Source organism: Leiobunum rupestre, chromosome 3 (assembly GCF_980474605.1).
Source record: "Leiobunum rupestre chromosome 3, qqLeiRupe1.1.hap1, whole genome shotgun sequence".
NCBI lineage: Eukaryota > Metazoa > Arthropoda > Arachnida > Opiliones > Sclerosomatidae > Leiobunum > Leiobunum rupestre.
Genome location: NC_143386.1, coordinates 42,428,706 through 42,444,527, shown reverse-complemented (window position 1 = coordinate 42,444,527; position 15,822 = coordinate 42,428,706). Strand labels below are relative to the sequence as shown.

General features: G+C 34.0%; 1 protein-coding gene across 18 annotated transcripts in view; it reads right to left on the bottom strand.

Annotated features, from left to right (window-relative positions):
- The window catches only part of dlg1 (MAGUK family member discs large 1), a 298,752-nt gene that overhangs the window by 10,491 nt on the left and 272,439 nt on the right, over positions 1-15,822 (bottom strand). For all 18 annotated transcript variants that reach the window (XM_090168259.1, XM_090168260.1, XM_090168261.1 and 15 more), the window contains 4 exons: positions 7,140-7,178; positions 1,043-1,090; positions 840-964; positions 658-760 (listed from right to left, as the gene is read on the bottom strand). In XM_090168259.1, coding sequence (XP_090024385.1) covers positions 658-760; positions 840-964; positions 1,043-1,090; positions 7,140-7,178 — 315 coding nt within the window. The remainder of the gene's footprint in view (positions 1-657; positions 761-839; positions 965-1,042; positions 1,091-7,139; positions 7,179-15,822) is intronic.

Genomic DNA, 15,822 nt, shown 5'->3' with positions numbered 1-15,822 from the left:
TAAAAATTGATTTTTTAATTTAAAATTGATTTTTACACATTGTATGGTTAATAATGTAAACTAAAATACGAATTAATCTTAATTAAAACTAACTGGCTTTTACAATTTATAAATATCCACGTATCAGCCAATGAGAGTAGCTAAAAACAGTACCATTTTCGTCTGCTAGCTCAACGATTTCTGTTTTACCTAGCAGACGAAATACAGCAGTTTATGAACTTCTTGTGTTGGTCACTGACCAACACAAGAAGTTCATTTACAAAAATTATGACTGAACTCGATTTTTATAAAACTATTTGATTTACATTACAGTTGAAATCGATTTTTATAAAACTATTTGATTTACATTACAGTTGAAATCGATTTTTATAAAACCATTTGATTACAATTACCTTTGAAATCGATTATTATTAAACTATTTGATTAAAATTATGATTGAAATCGATTATTATTAAACTATTTGATTAAAATTACGATTGAAATCCAATTTTAAAAAACTATTTGATTTCTATCGATATTTTTTAAACTATTTAATTGAAATCGATATTTTTTAAACTATTTGGATTTCAGTCGATATTTTTTAAACTATTTGATTTAAATTACGATTGAAATCGATTTAGGCAACCCTGCCGTCAACAGAGCATAAAGAACACCTACCAAATGTACATTGTTTCCGGCCCTTTTGAGTCCTTCAACAGCCGCGGAATGAGGAACATCAACCAAGTCGACGTCATTTACTTTTAATATTATGTCGTTTACCCTGTGCCAAAAAAACGTTTTAAAGAAGATGAATAAAATGTGGAATTTTTTTGGGGTGACTGAATAGGAAGAAGACTCACTGCAGCCTTCCGTCTGCGGACGCCGCGCCACCAGCAATAAGTTTAGTGATGTAGATGCTAGGATCATCCCCAATATGAGGGTTGTCGGTACCACCCGCGATGCTAAAACCCAGCCCGGCACCTCCCTAAATATCGAAAAAAGGCCAGAATAATTAACACATGAATATTCACCTTAGTAATAACATTTCGTAAAAGCGCCTTACCCTTTCCAGCGTAATTTCCTCGTACTCCCACTCGTCATCGCCATTCGTCTGAAAACGAATAATTAACATTTATATAACTCGAAGTTTTAAATGTACCAGTTTTAATTCTTTTGGGTTAGGCTTAACCTTGTAATAAAAGCTAATATCTTGCCACTTTCTCATGTCGTTCAATGGAAAACCAACTAAAATTTATCTCTTACTTTAGTTATAATATTTAAATTACTATTTTTTCACTTCTCTAAAAAAGGAAGCGTTAATTTCTAAGATTTTTAGTCATTTTAAACATAAATAAAAAAAAATTAGATTTTTAGTTGGTTGCAGAGTTTTCAGATGAAAAAATATATAATTAACATTTACATGGAGTAAAAAACGATATTTTAAAGAAAACCAAATGACGAATTTTAAAAAAGGTGCTTTTTGATTTGTAAGATGTTTAGTCATTTTCAACATAAATAAAAAATTAAAAGCATATATCGAATGGAGTATTGTCTTTTTTTTAATAATATTTAAATTATTCGTTTTTAAGTCCCTTAAAAATTGAATTTTTAGACATTTATGATAGTACAAATAAAAAATTAAGTTCGTTGCAGAGTTTTCAGACGAAAAAATTTATAATTAACATTTACATGGAGTACAAAGGGATATTTAAAAGAAAAACCGTTTCAGAACTTATACCGAATGACGGATTTCTAATTTTATTTGTAAAATTTAAAATATTAGTTGCTAGTTCCCTTTTAAAAAAGATGCTTTTTGATTTGTACGATTTTAGACATTTTATTTTAAATATAAATAAAAAATTGACCAGCTGGTTACCGAGTTTTCGGACGGAAAAAAAATATATATATAATTCTCATTTACATGGAATAAAAACTTAAAAGGGATATTTTAAAGAAACACCAAAGTCATTTATAATTTTGGGTAAAAATAAAGGTTATACTTGAAAAGCTTACCAAAGTAGCTGGTAAGGAATTGAGTCTGGCTAGCTGCAGTTGGCTATTCCGTTGCCCTATAAAGCTTAAGCTGAACCATCGCTTCATTTTTAAAAAAAAAAACTTTACGAGGGGATAAATATGCAGGACTTTAATCCGCTAAAAGTAGGATTACAGGGGTACTTTTAATATATTTTTTTGTTGGAAAAACATGTTTAAAAAAGAGGTTCAGTCATCGCCTTGAAAATTGTACACTTTTTTCTAGATCATTTTTTTTTCGTTATATTTAAAAATAAACTCAGAGAACACGTCTGCTTTTAGGGTAAACATCTTAGCTGATAGAACGTCCGTTACAAGAAGATACAGAAGTTTGAGTAATTTATCACGAAAGGTTTTTACCTGTACCTTGGTTTCTTATTTGTTGGATTAGTACGCGGGCCCCTTATAAGATAACAAAAATAGTAAGTACCTTTGGTTTATATTCTTTTGACGTCGAAATATAAATAATTCATAGATAGTTTCGTCTATTTTCGGGTAGGTGGCGCTAGCGTTTAGAGTACGGACGTTTTACGGACAATTTTTTACTATATAATGTTACAGGTTTATCACTCCCCCTTTATTTTGTTTCGGGTTTTATAGACAACGTAGCACGCGTTCTATCCGAAAAAGATAAAGATTTTGATGTCAGATCTAAATTCTAAAAGCGATAGATACCTAGAACCATCACTTTTACGTGTCGGATCATCAACCAAAAGGATATCGTATGGCCTTTTTATTTTTTTTCCACCTGTATATCCATTACCATAAAAAAGGTGTTCAAAGTTTTATTATAAACACAACATAGATGGGCGTCGTAAAATGTTCTTAAAAATGAGAATACCTCTTTTTATTTTTAGATACTACAACGGTACATAAAATTTGAAAAGACCCAGAGAGCGGCTGGGTTAAAGGTTCAAAGTTCACCGAAAGGTCATTCTCCCGATATCTATATAAATATATATATTTATAAAACGTCAATGAAAAATTAATGGTTATTAAAATTGAGGGGATCCAACGGCGTTAAAAAGTAAGCCGTTATTTAATTATGGAAATTGAAGTTCGACCGAAAAGAACGTTTTGTTAACTCTAAAAATTAATAATGAAATTGGTAAGTACGCGGGAATTTAAATTTCAAATCATTCGAATTAAACGCAAAAATATAAGATAACGATTCAAACTTTACCCCTAAATCGCCCTTTAAATAACTATCAGAAACCTAACCAAGAACTTTTACGAAATGTGAAAAAAAACGGGGGAAAATACTTAAAAATTTCATCCCTTTGGATATAATAAAAAAGAAAACGATACTTTTATCTCGGAACGTTCAATGGAACCTCTCCAAAAAAAAAAGAAAAAAAAAAAGGGAATTTGCAAGGAGGGTCTCCCTGTCCGTTGTCCGTAAGAAAGTAGATAAAGTGAGGTAGGCCTATATCTCAAATCGCTTTTCTGAGGCTAAAGAAGCCAACTTAAAGCCGCAGGAACTCCAAAGAAGAGCGAGATCCGGAGAAGTAGCCTAATGGCGAGGCTTAGCGAGAATAGGATCAATACAGCTTCTTAAATGACAAGCTAACGTATTCACGGTGACACACTCTATTAAGAGGCTCGGGGTTTCGCGAAAGGCCTAATAAGATAGGACACGGAGCTCTCTCTTCGTTTCTCGAAAATAATAGAAGTGACCCCGCTCACATAGATTTACGGAAAGTCAACGAAAGTTTATGTTAAGAGAATGGGATACGAAGCCTTCCCTAACCGTTATATAACACGACTTTTTAACCCTAGCGGCAGAGATCGAGGACTTCCAAGGGAGCCGATAGATTCTAGGACAAAAGAAGCAGCGTTTTTTCATAATTTTTGGTCTAAGAGAAAAAAAAAACACCGCGTTCTTTTCTCTGGCGGTGAAATTTGACAAATAGTTTTCGGTGGTGGCTGCTGGGACCACAACAAAGAAAGTACCTGGCCTCGTAAAAGACAGAATCGTTTCCCTAATCTATACGAGAGGTCACCGAGATGTTATTTCTGATAAAGAAGAAAATTTATGTTTTTTGTTTTGCTTTTATTTCACTATTTTTAACACCGCTTTCGTGGCTGTTCCTTAGTTAGCAGTGTATTTTCTTTGCAGCCTGATTTCATTTGGTAATTTCTATCTCAAAGTAAATAGGCGACGTAAGTTAAGATTTTAACCGCAATATTTTTTTGTAATATAAATTTAAATAGTGCGCAATAGGTGCGCTACCAGAGAGCCAAAGTCAAGTAAGTCGAGATACGTGACTATTGAAAGAAATTCAAAATAAGAATCCTCGAGTGTTTTTAAATTAAAGTGACTCAGTAAAAAAATTTCAATATATTTTCACTCTATTTTAAACAATTTTCATTATTAGATTATCATTGTTATTATGCTAGATTTTAAACTTAAAACTGGTTTTTCTCAAATAGAGGAAGAGTCAAGCAAGTCTGAAAACCCCTAAGGTAGCGGATGTTTCTATAAAATACGGGAGGTCACGTGACAATGTTTTAGTATACGTCACTTAGCTGTAGCTCTTGAAGGTAGAGAGCACACGCTGCAGTCGCGAGACCCTTCGCAATCTGAAACCCGCGTGCAAGTAAAGCACTTAAATAACTTGCGCTCGTGACGCAGATAAAAACATTTCATACTTCTAATATTTATTGTTTCATTTTATAGAAACCAATTCTAAGGAAACTAGAGAAAATGTAAAAAAAACTCTTATTTTTGATAAGGCCAGGGTTGGCTTGTTTAAACCATGGTTTAATCAGAGTTGTTTAAAAAAAACAGTTGGTGTTTTTATCATTTGATTTTTTAACTACGATTTGCTCTATATTATTCCAAATTATTTTTAATTTTATTTACCAAAACACTACGAAGCTAAAATTAAAATATTGGTACGTAATCGAAACTAGTGTTGTTAATTTCCGGAAAAATAAAATAAGGAAAACTTTCCGCAAATCGGAAAAATAAAAAATTGAAACAAATTACTTTTTAAGGGTTTTTAACTTTCTATCAATATAAAATGTTTAATATCAGTAAACATACTACAAAACATTAATAGTGTTACATTGTTAATCATTTTAAACTAGTCTAGAGGTTTTGTTTTACTTTTAGATTCGACAAAATGAGGCGAAAATGCTGCTTTAAATATTTCAATTTGCAAACAATATTTTAGACTAATCATGGAACGAAAACTTTTTTTTACTTTTTTTGCGGAAAAATACGGAAAGTTTTCCGGAAAAAAGGCCTCGGTCATTTTCCGGAAAACTTTCCGACTTACAACACTAATCGAAACTAAACAGGGTTTCCACAATATTATCAGATTCAAATTCCCTGACTATTCCCTGACCATTTAAAGTTAATTTCCCTGACTTTTCAAGGCCTAAATTAGACAGTTTTTAACTTTACATTTATCAGAAGTTAATAAATTTATTCAACTTATATTTCAGTACAAAAGTTCTTTCAACGTTAAAAATCCTTACAAGGATCTAAATAATAATAGCAGAATTTGTCATAGATCAAGATTAAACTAAATTCCCTGACTTTTTTCCAACCGTAGACCATGTTTTTAAATAAGGTTCTTTAGCACCTTAGGCCCAAGTCATCTAGCGACTTTTAATTCCTTTGATTCAGGTGGCCGGGTTACAGTGTGTAGGAGGGTGGTGGCCAGCCCTGCAAGCCACGGGAGCCAAAAGCTCCCTCCAAACACTATTACCGCTAAAAGGAACTGGTTTTTATGGAAAGGGAAACCAAAGTACTCTGAGGGTAACGTCTTTAAACCACGGTGGAAAGAACAGGGTTGCCACAAAATGTTCAGATTCAAATTCCCTGACTGTTCCCGGTTTTCCCTGACCATTTTACAGGGTTGACATAGAACCAGCCATACCGGTTATAGCCACCTGGTTAAATCCGTTTATAGCCACTTGAAAAAATACAGATTTTTGTGGCTTTAAAAAAAAAAATTACAATATGAATATTTTAGTAAATTAATAGTTTTTATTTAGAAATTTAGTTTATTTTTTGTTTCAGATTTAGAAACCGGTTTACTGTTACCAGTTTTTCGGTAGGTTTAAAGTTCCAAAGTTCGCTGCCTCGCTTCTGTCATACACAAAAACTAGGGGGAATTTCCCGAGGAAATCAAAAGAATTCAGTTATTTTATATAGTTATTTCGCTTTATTTGTTTCTTATTTACGACAATAACTGCAGACAATTTCTACTTACATAAGTAAAAGGTACTGTTTATATTATAGCCGGTATAACCGAAAAAAACCCGTTATAGCCAATTAAAACCACTGGTCTGGATTTTTTCAAAAAAGCCGGCTTTTATCCAACCCTGCCATTTTAAGACATTTTTCAAACTTTTTATTTTATATTTTACTTCTATCAGAAATTAATAAATTTAAATTAAAAAAATAGCCAAACTTTCAAGGAAATAAATGATAATCATAAAATTGCTCATAGATTTAGAGTAAAATACCTAAAATTGAATTCCCTAACTTTTTCCTGACGTGTGGCAAACCTGTAGCAAATGCGGAAGGAGTTACTCCCTTTTTCACCCAGTGCCACACGCAGGGATCGAACCTGGCTTCTCTCACTGCGAAGCGAAAATGCTAACCACAACGCCACCCCACCATTATGACACTAATATTCACAGAATAATCTGGTTTATTTACAAATTTAATCTTTGCCCAATCATAGTTTAACGGGAAAAATAATTTTAACAGAAGCCTGTAGAAACATCACCACTTACGGCTAGTGAAAACAGTCTATAAACAGATACATTTATGACAAATGAGAAGTTCCTTTCACACGAGTAAACGCCATTAGAGGTCGATTTAAAAATTCTTACCAGATGGCGCCAAGAAATCTAAAAACGTAGAAATTTTAAAACATCTAAAAACCACTAATTTTTGTTAATAGTTTTTACATTAAACATCGCTTAGTGTTAGAAGTTGTTATAAATAAATATTAATTCCCTTAAAAGTGTATTTCGCGCCATCTAGTATAAATAAAAGCATTAAAATCGAACCTCTAATGACTTCCCTCTAAATGTGTTTCCCTGTAAGCAATTTGCGAATCTGTCTATATTTTGTATAGCATTAAGGGCTAGAAACGTCTACTCACATATCGATCTGTTCCTCCAGCCAGGAGAGGGGTCTGAGCCTGCAAAAAACAAAGAAAATTAATTAGGACGTTAAGGACCACGGGCTTCCTTTCATTAATAACAAACATTATTTTCTTGGAAACTAATTAAAGAAGGTACAATAGGGCCCGGTTAAATTGGGTACGGCAGTTATTTCCCACTCTTTGAACACACCCAGAGGGCGGAGCTAAAAACAGCTGACCTCGGTATTAAACGTTACTGAATACACCCTAGAGTTTAAACTTAAAAGAGTGGCATAAATAACGCGATGAAATTGCTAGTTTTGTAACTCAATACAATTCAGCGTTTGAAAGGTCGTAATTAAGTAGTGTCGAGGGAAATAAGTTATAGTACCGCCCCCCTCCCTCCCCAACGCCTAAAATCATCTTCTCTTGTTCCAAAAGAAAAAAATAACAAGTTGGGTCAATGGCCAATCAGGCTTTTGAGATTTTAACACCGGATAATTACAATAATTGGTCGTAACATTTATTTAATACCGGGTTCGTAAAAATTTTTCAATATGAATTTTTCTGACTTTTACAGGTTTTAACTGACAAATTTGCCAAATTTTCCCTGACCCGTTTTGTAGAAAACATTAATGGTTTAAGGTAAAATTTTGCAAAATATTTAATATGTATTTTTAATACATCTTTTAAAACTTTGTCTGATTTTTTAATATCATTTTCAATTTCCCTGACTTTCCCCGACTTTTAGGGTCATTTTAAAATTCCCTGATTTTTTGGAACCATTTTGAAATTCCCTGACTTTTAATCCAGGTTTTCCAAATCGTGCAAGAACTCTGTAATAAAACAAAATAAGCCTAGATGGAAGATCGTAACTAAGATCAGAAAAAAGTGGAAATTTACATTTCTATAGGGTTGTTCAATGGACGTAGGGACAAAACAGAAGGGGAATAATTTTAAAGATTAAAACTGCTAAAATATTTAACATACATAAGAACTACCTTCAAAATATTGAATGAGATAAATTGACATTTCAAAAGAATTATGTTTTTTCGATGTGCCACCTTGTGGTTAATATTTTAGTTAGTTCAAACCCCGCTGACTGACCACAAACAAATCAAACTACCAGACGAATAAATATCATTAACAAAAGGTAGTAATACATGTAGCTTAATTATACTTCTTAATGAAACCTTGGAAAATATTAAAACGAAATAGCCAGCCAGTCATTCTTGGTAAGATTATAACTTTCGATCACAAAAGTAATACCATTAACAAAAGGTATTAATAGCTTAATTACACTTCATAATGAAACCTTGGAAAATATTAAATCGCAATAGCCATAGCCAGCCAGTCATTCTTGGTAAGACTATAACTTTCGATCACAAAAGTGAAAAGGCAATATTTTTTCAAGACGAATAGAAGGAAATATTTTTGGAATCTAAGAGGCCGAAGATGACAAGCCAACGATAAAGATGATGCTCGCTTATTTTTCGAGATAACCGGGCAGCAGCGATGGCAAAGTATAGCAGCGTTCCAAAAACGGAGACAAGCTACTTTGACACGGCCGTAGCTTTATCATCCCCGGATCAAGTTAAGCCGTCAGCGAGTTGGCGGAGAGGAGATTAGCTTACAGGCCAGCTACGAAGTTACAACCTCGTTTTAGCGAAAAGAAAATATAGTTCGCAGTCTTATCCATCATCGAACAGAACGGTTTTCATCTATGAGACGTCTAGTAGGCCAAGCACGTTATACTACAGAAAAAGAGGAAACCAAAGCAGGGACGCCCACAGCGAAGACGCTTAGCGACCAGGTTCGCCGGATTGTTTCCCACACAAATAGCCCAATCACGGTCAGAAATAGCCCAAAATAGTACGCCAAATTTACCGGAATAATTGCAGAACTCCCACCAAAATTTGGAATTTAAAATAGGGTAAAATAGGGACCAAAATTTTCAAAATAAGGATCAATGTAAAACAAAAAGTTATTTATTTGAGTTCAAAAACCTCGCCCTAGGATTTAAAAATGTTTCCAAGTTTGCGTCACCACCTTGTGTACTATGTTCGAACTATTTTATCATTAATCCTCAGCTTTGATTATTTTGTAAACTGTCCTTGAGCAGATGTATAAACATATTTTAGAATAATGTTGGATTCCCTGAATTACACGAAAATAGGGTACTTTAGGTACCAAATCTCGATATTGAAGAAAAATAGGAATTCTAGGTATTTTAGGGTAATTATGGACCTTGAATAAAAATAAGGACTTCAGGTATTTTAGGGGCCTGGTGGGAGCACTGTAATAGCGATCTATTGTAAAATAACATCGGTAGTATTGAATTTATTTTGATCTGCCATTTTGGTTGAGCGGTGTGAATCACTTACTTGGATAAAATATTTCTTCAGGATAAAGGATTCTTAAGGGGGAAGAATACAGTAGAAGCCTCTTTTTCGTTCAAGCTGAACATTTCTGTTTTAACATTTACATAATTGAATTATATTTTTCTTATTAGGCTGAACCTTCCTCTAGTGCTTAAAATAATTTTGATAATTCTAATATTAATAGTTAACGGGATATAAGGTCCTAACTAAAGGGTAGTTTGGGTGCTTATTTAGCTTCGGGGGTCCGAATTAAAACGTAATAACTAAATTACTTTTAAATTTAAAATTATCGAAATTATTTTAAGCACTAAACTAGAGGCTGTTCTACACTTAAATATTAATTTTTTAAGTTAAAATACAAAATTAAAAGAGTTTAGCTTGAAATAGCGCGAAAGTAGACAATGGCCACTGTAGTCTTCCCCCTTAAGAGAAATTCAGTAAACAATACACCATTCCTATTTAAAAGCAAAATCACGTCTACATTCTTCAAAAAGCGTCAACGGACAGACAAGAAAAGGTGGTTTTGTTTTTGAGGAATAAAATCCTTCGCGTTAAAACCTTTTCAAATACACGCGATAGCAGTATTCATTTATAAAACAGAAAGTATGATCAATTTCGACTTCAAAGATTATATTGAAACATTTTAACTTTGTTACTACGATCAGATTTTGGATAAGGTAAGATTCAGTCTAAAAAAGTTAAACAAAATATGATGATTATAAAGAATAAGGAAATTTAAATAATACAGGGTTCGTAGAAAATTTCTGGAATTAAATTCCCTGATATTTTCAGGTTCTCCCTGACCATTTTTGTAGAATAAATGACTGATTTGCGGTAAAACCTTGAAAAATATATTTATCTACATCTTTCAAAATTTTTTTGCCCGATTTTTTTGGGGTCATTTTAAAATTCCCTTACTTTTTTTGGACCATTTTCAAATACCCTGACTTTTCAATGAACCCTTGGAAAAATTTTTAAATTCTCTGACTTTTCCCTGAACTTTTGGAAACATTTTGAGATACCCCGACTTTTCCAGGTCGTGTACTAACCCTGTAATATCTGACGCATTCATACCTAAACGTGCCCTTGGTGACCTATGACATAATTTCTCTTGGTTGTGAAAAGTACCATTCTAATAGTTATGTTTAAGGACAATAGATGGCGTTGCGGTGATTGAAACCCACTTATTAATTTCCTATCTCAAAAAGAACGAAGTTACTAGCCAATATTTAAGAAACAAATCGCCCAATGCGCTATTTCGCGGAGCAGGCTGGCAAACCAAACCATATCGGCGGAAGGCGTTAGCCTAGTTGGAGACGAAAGGGGGGAGGAGAGTATTCTAACGGGGATTTGGCGGTGCCGAGTACGGTTTTAAGCGCCGCGGGGTGGACAGAGAAGGAACGACGACTTAGTGGTCAGTCGTGGTCCGGCCAATGGACAGGAAATTTGTGAGAAAATAGCGGAAATCGTATAATGACCTCTTTAGGAATTGATGGCGTTATTTTTCAAAGGAGGGGGGGAGGAAGGGGCGTCAGAGCTTAACCGGCTTTTATACTCCAGTGGGGGGTTTAGCAAAGATTGATTCACCGAAATCAAATATCGAGGGAACATAGTCAGCGCCAACTAGGAGCGCGTCTCGCAACTAGATCCGAGTGTAAATCGGCAAATCGACTTCGCAAAAGCGCTAAATCCTAAACGTAAGCTAAAAGAGACGCGGTAGCGGCTTTAGATAGTCCCTTCAGCTTTGTTTTAGCAGAAGGCGCTCTTTTGGTTGTTACGAATGCTAACGTGATGAACTAACCTACCTCCACTAAGAGAACAAGAGGCTATATATTAGAGTGAAAAGGATACAAGAACGACCTTTTCGATATACACAGACCAGAGCAAAGCGCAGAAAAAAGAAGGTTAAGGCGTGTAGAAGAAAAGAGAAATGAGATCGTGAATCACTCGAGATAAGAGAAAAAAAAGTAGCGCCCCCTAACGTTACGGTGAGAAACTATAGAAAGGAAATATATACGAAAAGATAGCTGAAGGGAAAGGTGGCTCCATCTATATGTTTTTCTTTCTTCCCTATTTTCTTCTAATCAGGAAAGTTGGTCGGCCTGTTTCGCCTGAGGAACGAAAATGGGGGGAAGCCGGAATAATACAGATCACTAACTCCATCTAGCGTCAAGCTAACTTAAAATCGTTGTAAAAAGATAAGGACGGTAGAGATAGCAACGCGGCGATCGCGTCATGATATACCGTCGACAAAATAGACGCTTGTTGAGAGAAAATGTTTCATCGCCATCTTTTGTTAGTGTACTTCTTTCGTACGTAATGTTTTCACATTTTTCATTTACGTAGTGTAGGCGGCCGCCGATAGAAGGCGCTATCGTGAAAAATGGCCAAATAAAGCAATATAGCTTTTGTTATCGAAGAACAATTCAACCTGTGGTTATTGATTGCTAGCTCATTTATAAAATAAGTTTATCATCCGAAAGGGAGTGCCTCGACGTAGCCCGATATCTTACGTATATACGGAATGCGGGGTACAGTTTGCGGGATATAACCCGTTCGTGGCTCTATTAGGTTACGTAATGGCGAAACCCCTGGTAGCGGGCAGCCCGCTGGACACCGGAGCGCGTAGGTTGGAACACTTCTACAGGCGCTTGGTCTAAAATTGGCCTACTCTCGTTTCGCGGGGTCAGAAATAGATCAAGTGTTTTGGCGCGCAAAATTAAATCGTCATTAAGTAGACGGGAAATGGCTTCAACGTGACGGGAGCAACCGGACGCGAACCAAATTAAGTATTCGGGGCTATTAATTAACTGGCAATCTGCGAAGGGGTTTCTAATAGCGTCAAAATGAAATTAGAATGGGTACGCTGGAATATAGGGGAAGAATGTGGTGACAGCCCAAAATTTAGTACAGCTTCTCCAATGACATTAAAAGAATAATAATTAGATTCTATGACGTCAAAAAGTTTCTAGTATGAGCAGAAGTTTATTATATATCACTTACTAGAGAAGTAACTTTTTCTGCACACTCTGACTAGGGATTTTTAAATTAAGGAAGAAATCATATTAAATCTGGAAAATATGCTTTTTAAATAAGGGCTTGCCATCACCCTCCTACGCATGGTAACCCGGCCACATGTTTAAAGGCGTTAAAAGTCGCTAGATGACTTGGGTATTAGTCTAGCTGATTATTATTATTATTATAAGTAGATATCTAGACAAGGCAAATATTAAACCGTAACTCGGTGTATGGCGGGAGATTTACACCTATTGGAAACTGCATCAAACATGAGTCAAAAACATTTATAGGAATTACATGGCTTCCACTCAAATCAATAGCGTAAAATATTTAGCTAAGTTATACCAAAAGCTGATTTAGTTTTCAAATATCTGGCTTGATTTAATTTTTAAATTGTTCCAAAACTGACTTGTGTACTAATGTCTATCGCAGGACCCCACTCAAAGCTTAAAATTTTATAGGAAAATAGGATTATATTTCTTAAAATAGGGGACTTTATAGGATTATTTATTCAAAATTATAAGATTTTATAGGACTATATATGCTATTTCATTTACTAACTCTATGCATTTAAATACCAACTCTATATTTAGTGAAATAAATCTTTGATTTTCACTGAAAAATAAACTATTTAACCATTTTATCACAAAAATATACTAGTAGCTAACCATGCTAACAGTAACAAAAGTATAGACTAGAATGACTTTGTATCGGAATTTATCCTATAGCGAAATCTATCAATTTAACTTACAAGTTAGTGGTGGGATTTGAAATGGGCAAAAACATCAAAATTATGGAATTTTATAGGACTTTTGCGGATTTTCCTAAAAATATAGGATTTTGTAGGAATTGTAGGACCTCTGGGGGCCCTGGAATTATAGAAGAAATAATTCTAAATTATAGGACTAAATTACCAATGTAAAGGAGTTTTATATGTTAATATACAGAAATTATAGAGTGTATGACTTAGGCCTGTGTGGTTCCTTGGCCCCTGGGTATTAGCTTACCTGATTATTATCATTATTATTGTTAATGTAAGACAAATCATAAAAGAAAATTACAATTATTGCTCCTTCGTGATTTCAATTTACATTAAATATAAATTAAATATATTACTTGTTGCTGGGTAAATCTTTTTACATTTTATCAGTTCGGTTTTAACCGAATTTGTTACAAATATTCTCACGTAAGAGATCTTATAAACTTCGGATAATAATAAATTTAGTTTATATTACGTATGATTAATTTACCATTGCCAACCAGAAAACACAATATATTACACTCAATTATTAAAGATCTCAAGAATGAAAGAACCTTGGTAATGAATTCTTTAAACGGTCTTTGTGAACAAAAGCGGAAATGAAATCTGGTCTGAACCGAAAAATAACAACTTATTTAAATTAGATTCTTCGTCGAGAATCAGAACAAATAGTACACACCGCAGTTCCGGGAAAATAAAACTAATACAGAGGAGAAGTCCGTAAGGCATTCGTAAAAATTGGGACATGTTTTTTTAATAAGAATACATTGTTTAAAATTGGCTTCTTTTAGAATCTTAGGAAAGGCGTAGTATTACCCAAACCATTCCTCGCAACTTCACGACGCGTCAAATCTAACGGTACCATTGGGCTTTCAGGTAACTTATAACCGAAGTACGCGAAGTTGGGGTAAACCTCAGCTTAAAAAAACCAGCGTGTCGTAAAGACAAAGAATTTTTTATTTTTTCCCCTTCTGTAAGGGTATTTTTTTTAACCCCTAAAGAAACCGAAATGAGGGTAAAGGAAAGGAATTTTACTTTTATGCAAATTTAGTTTCCTCAAAATTCAAATTAAATTTATATTCAGAGAGAATTGAAAGTGATACTGCGAAGAAACGTGATTTCGTAACCGCGTTTTTTTGCGGTTCTAGCCTTTACTCTAAAAATATTGAATCTCTTTTGAAAGCTTTTAAATCTCGGGGCTAAAAAAACTAAAGAATTTGAAATTATACTACGAAATTGTGTGTTTTTTTTATATTTAAAGTTGGTGGAGGATCGGTTCGTGCGACGCCTTTCGATGGAAATTAAACCGAATTTTAAGTGACCAAATATTTCACAGATTTGTTAAGAAAATGACGGTTTTAGAAATTCATAAAAATGTACTAACGCAAACGGTTACGCCAAAATTTACAGATTTTCCTGGCGTCTGTACTTTGAGGTTTAGACCTTTTAAAGATTATAATATCATAAAACAATTTTATAGTCTAATAAATATATTAGTATTGAAGAAAAATGTTGACGAGCTGATTGGTCTACGTACCGGGTCATATCTTAAAATTTTTATAGGGAAAATAGTATAATATTTCTTAAAATATAGGACTTTATAGGACTACCAACTTGTATAGGAATTTATCCTATAGCTAAATCTAGCAATTTCACCGAGTGGCAGGATCCCGGAACAAGCGTAAAGAAACAACCTAATATTAAACGGAATTAATAGACATTAAAAATTCTTAAAATTCCCCGACCTTTCCTCGACTTTTTAGGCCCATTTATAAATTCCCTTACTTTTCCTTGACGTGTGGCAACCATGTTCAATAATTGCTGTTCAGGATTTGAAACGATTACAAACAGCATTTGCCATCGTTAATTTGATAAGTTTAGAGTCGTTTAAGCGTTAAATTAACGTGAATGACTGCTTCATTTTGGGCAAAAAATAGAGTTTCAGGTCCAACGTCTAAATTGACGCGCGACTTAGTAACACCTGCGACTGAGGCTAGATGTCAGTACGCGCCTGCTAATGGAATGGAAATTAAGGCGTCGTTAAGGAGCTTTTACGCCGTGATTAAGATCTTGAAAGATGAGGCTAAAATATATTATCCCTTTAAGGATTACATTTTAGTTCAGAAATACATTATAGATAAAGTATTTCGAACGTACAGAGTAACCTAACAAATATTGCGAGAAAAGTTAATATTGAACCTTAGGCAAAGAAATAATGGTACACCATCGTTCCCAAACGCCCTCAGGGTTGTCAAGGAATTTTCAGTTTCAAATTCCCTTACTTTCCCTGAATTTTATTCAGACCAAAATTTGTCATTTTTAGGGATAAACCGATATTAGTACAGCCGATATTAACAGTTGTGTTTATGATAAAATAATTTCTAAAAGACGGTTCAGTACACTGCCATACCATTTTATTCTAATTTTCAATTAAAAAAGTTTGCAAGAGCATATCCGAATATGTTTCTTTTCATTTTACGTGATACATATTATCTATCACAAACCGAATATCTTTGTTTTTTATTTGTTTACACTCGTAACC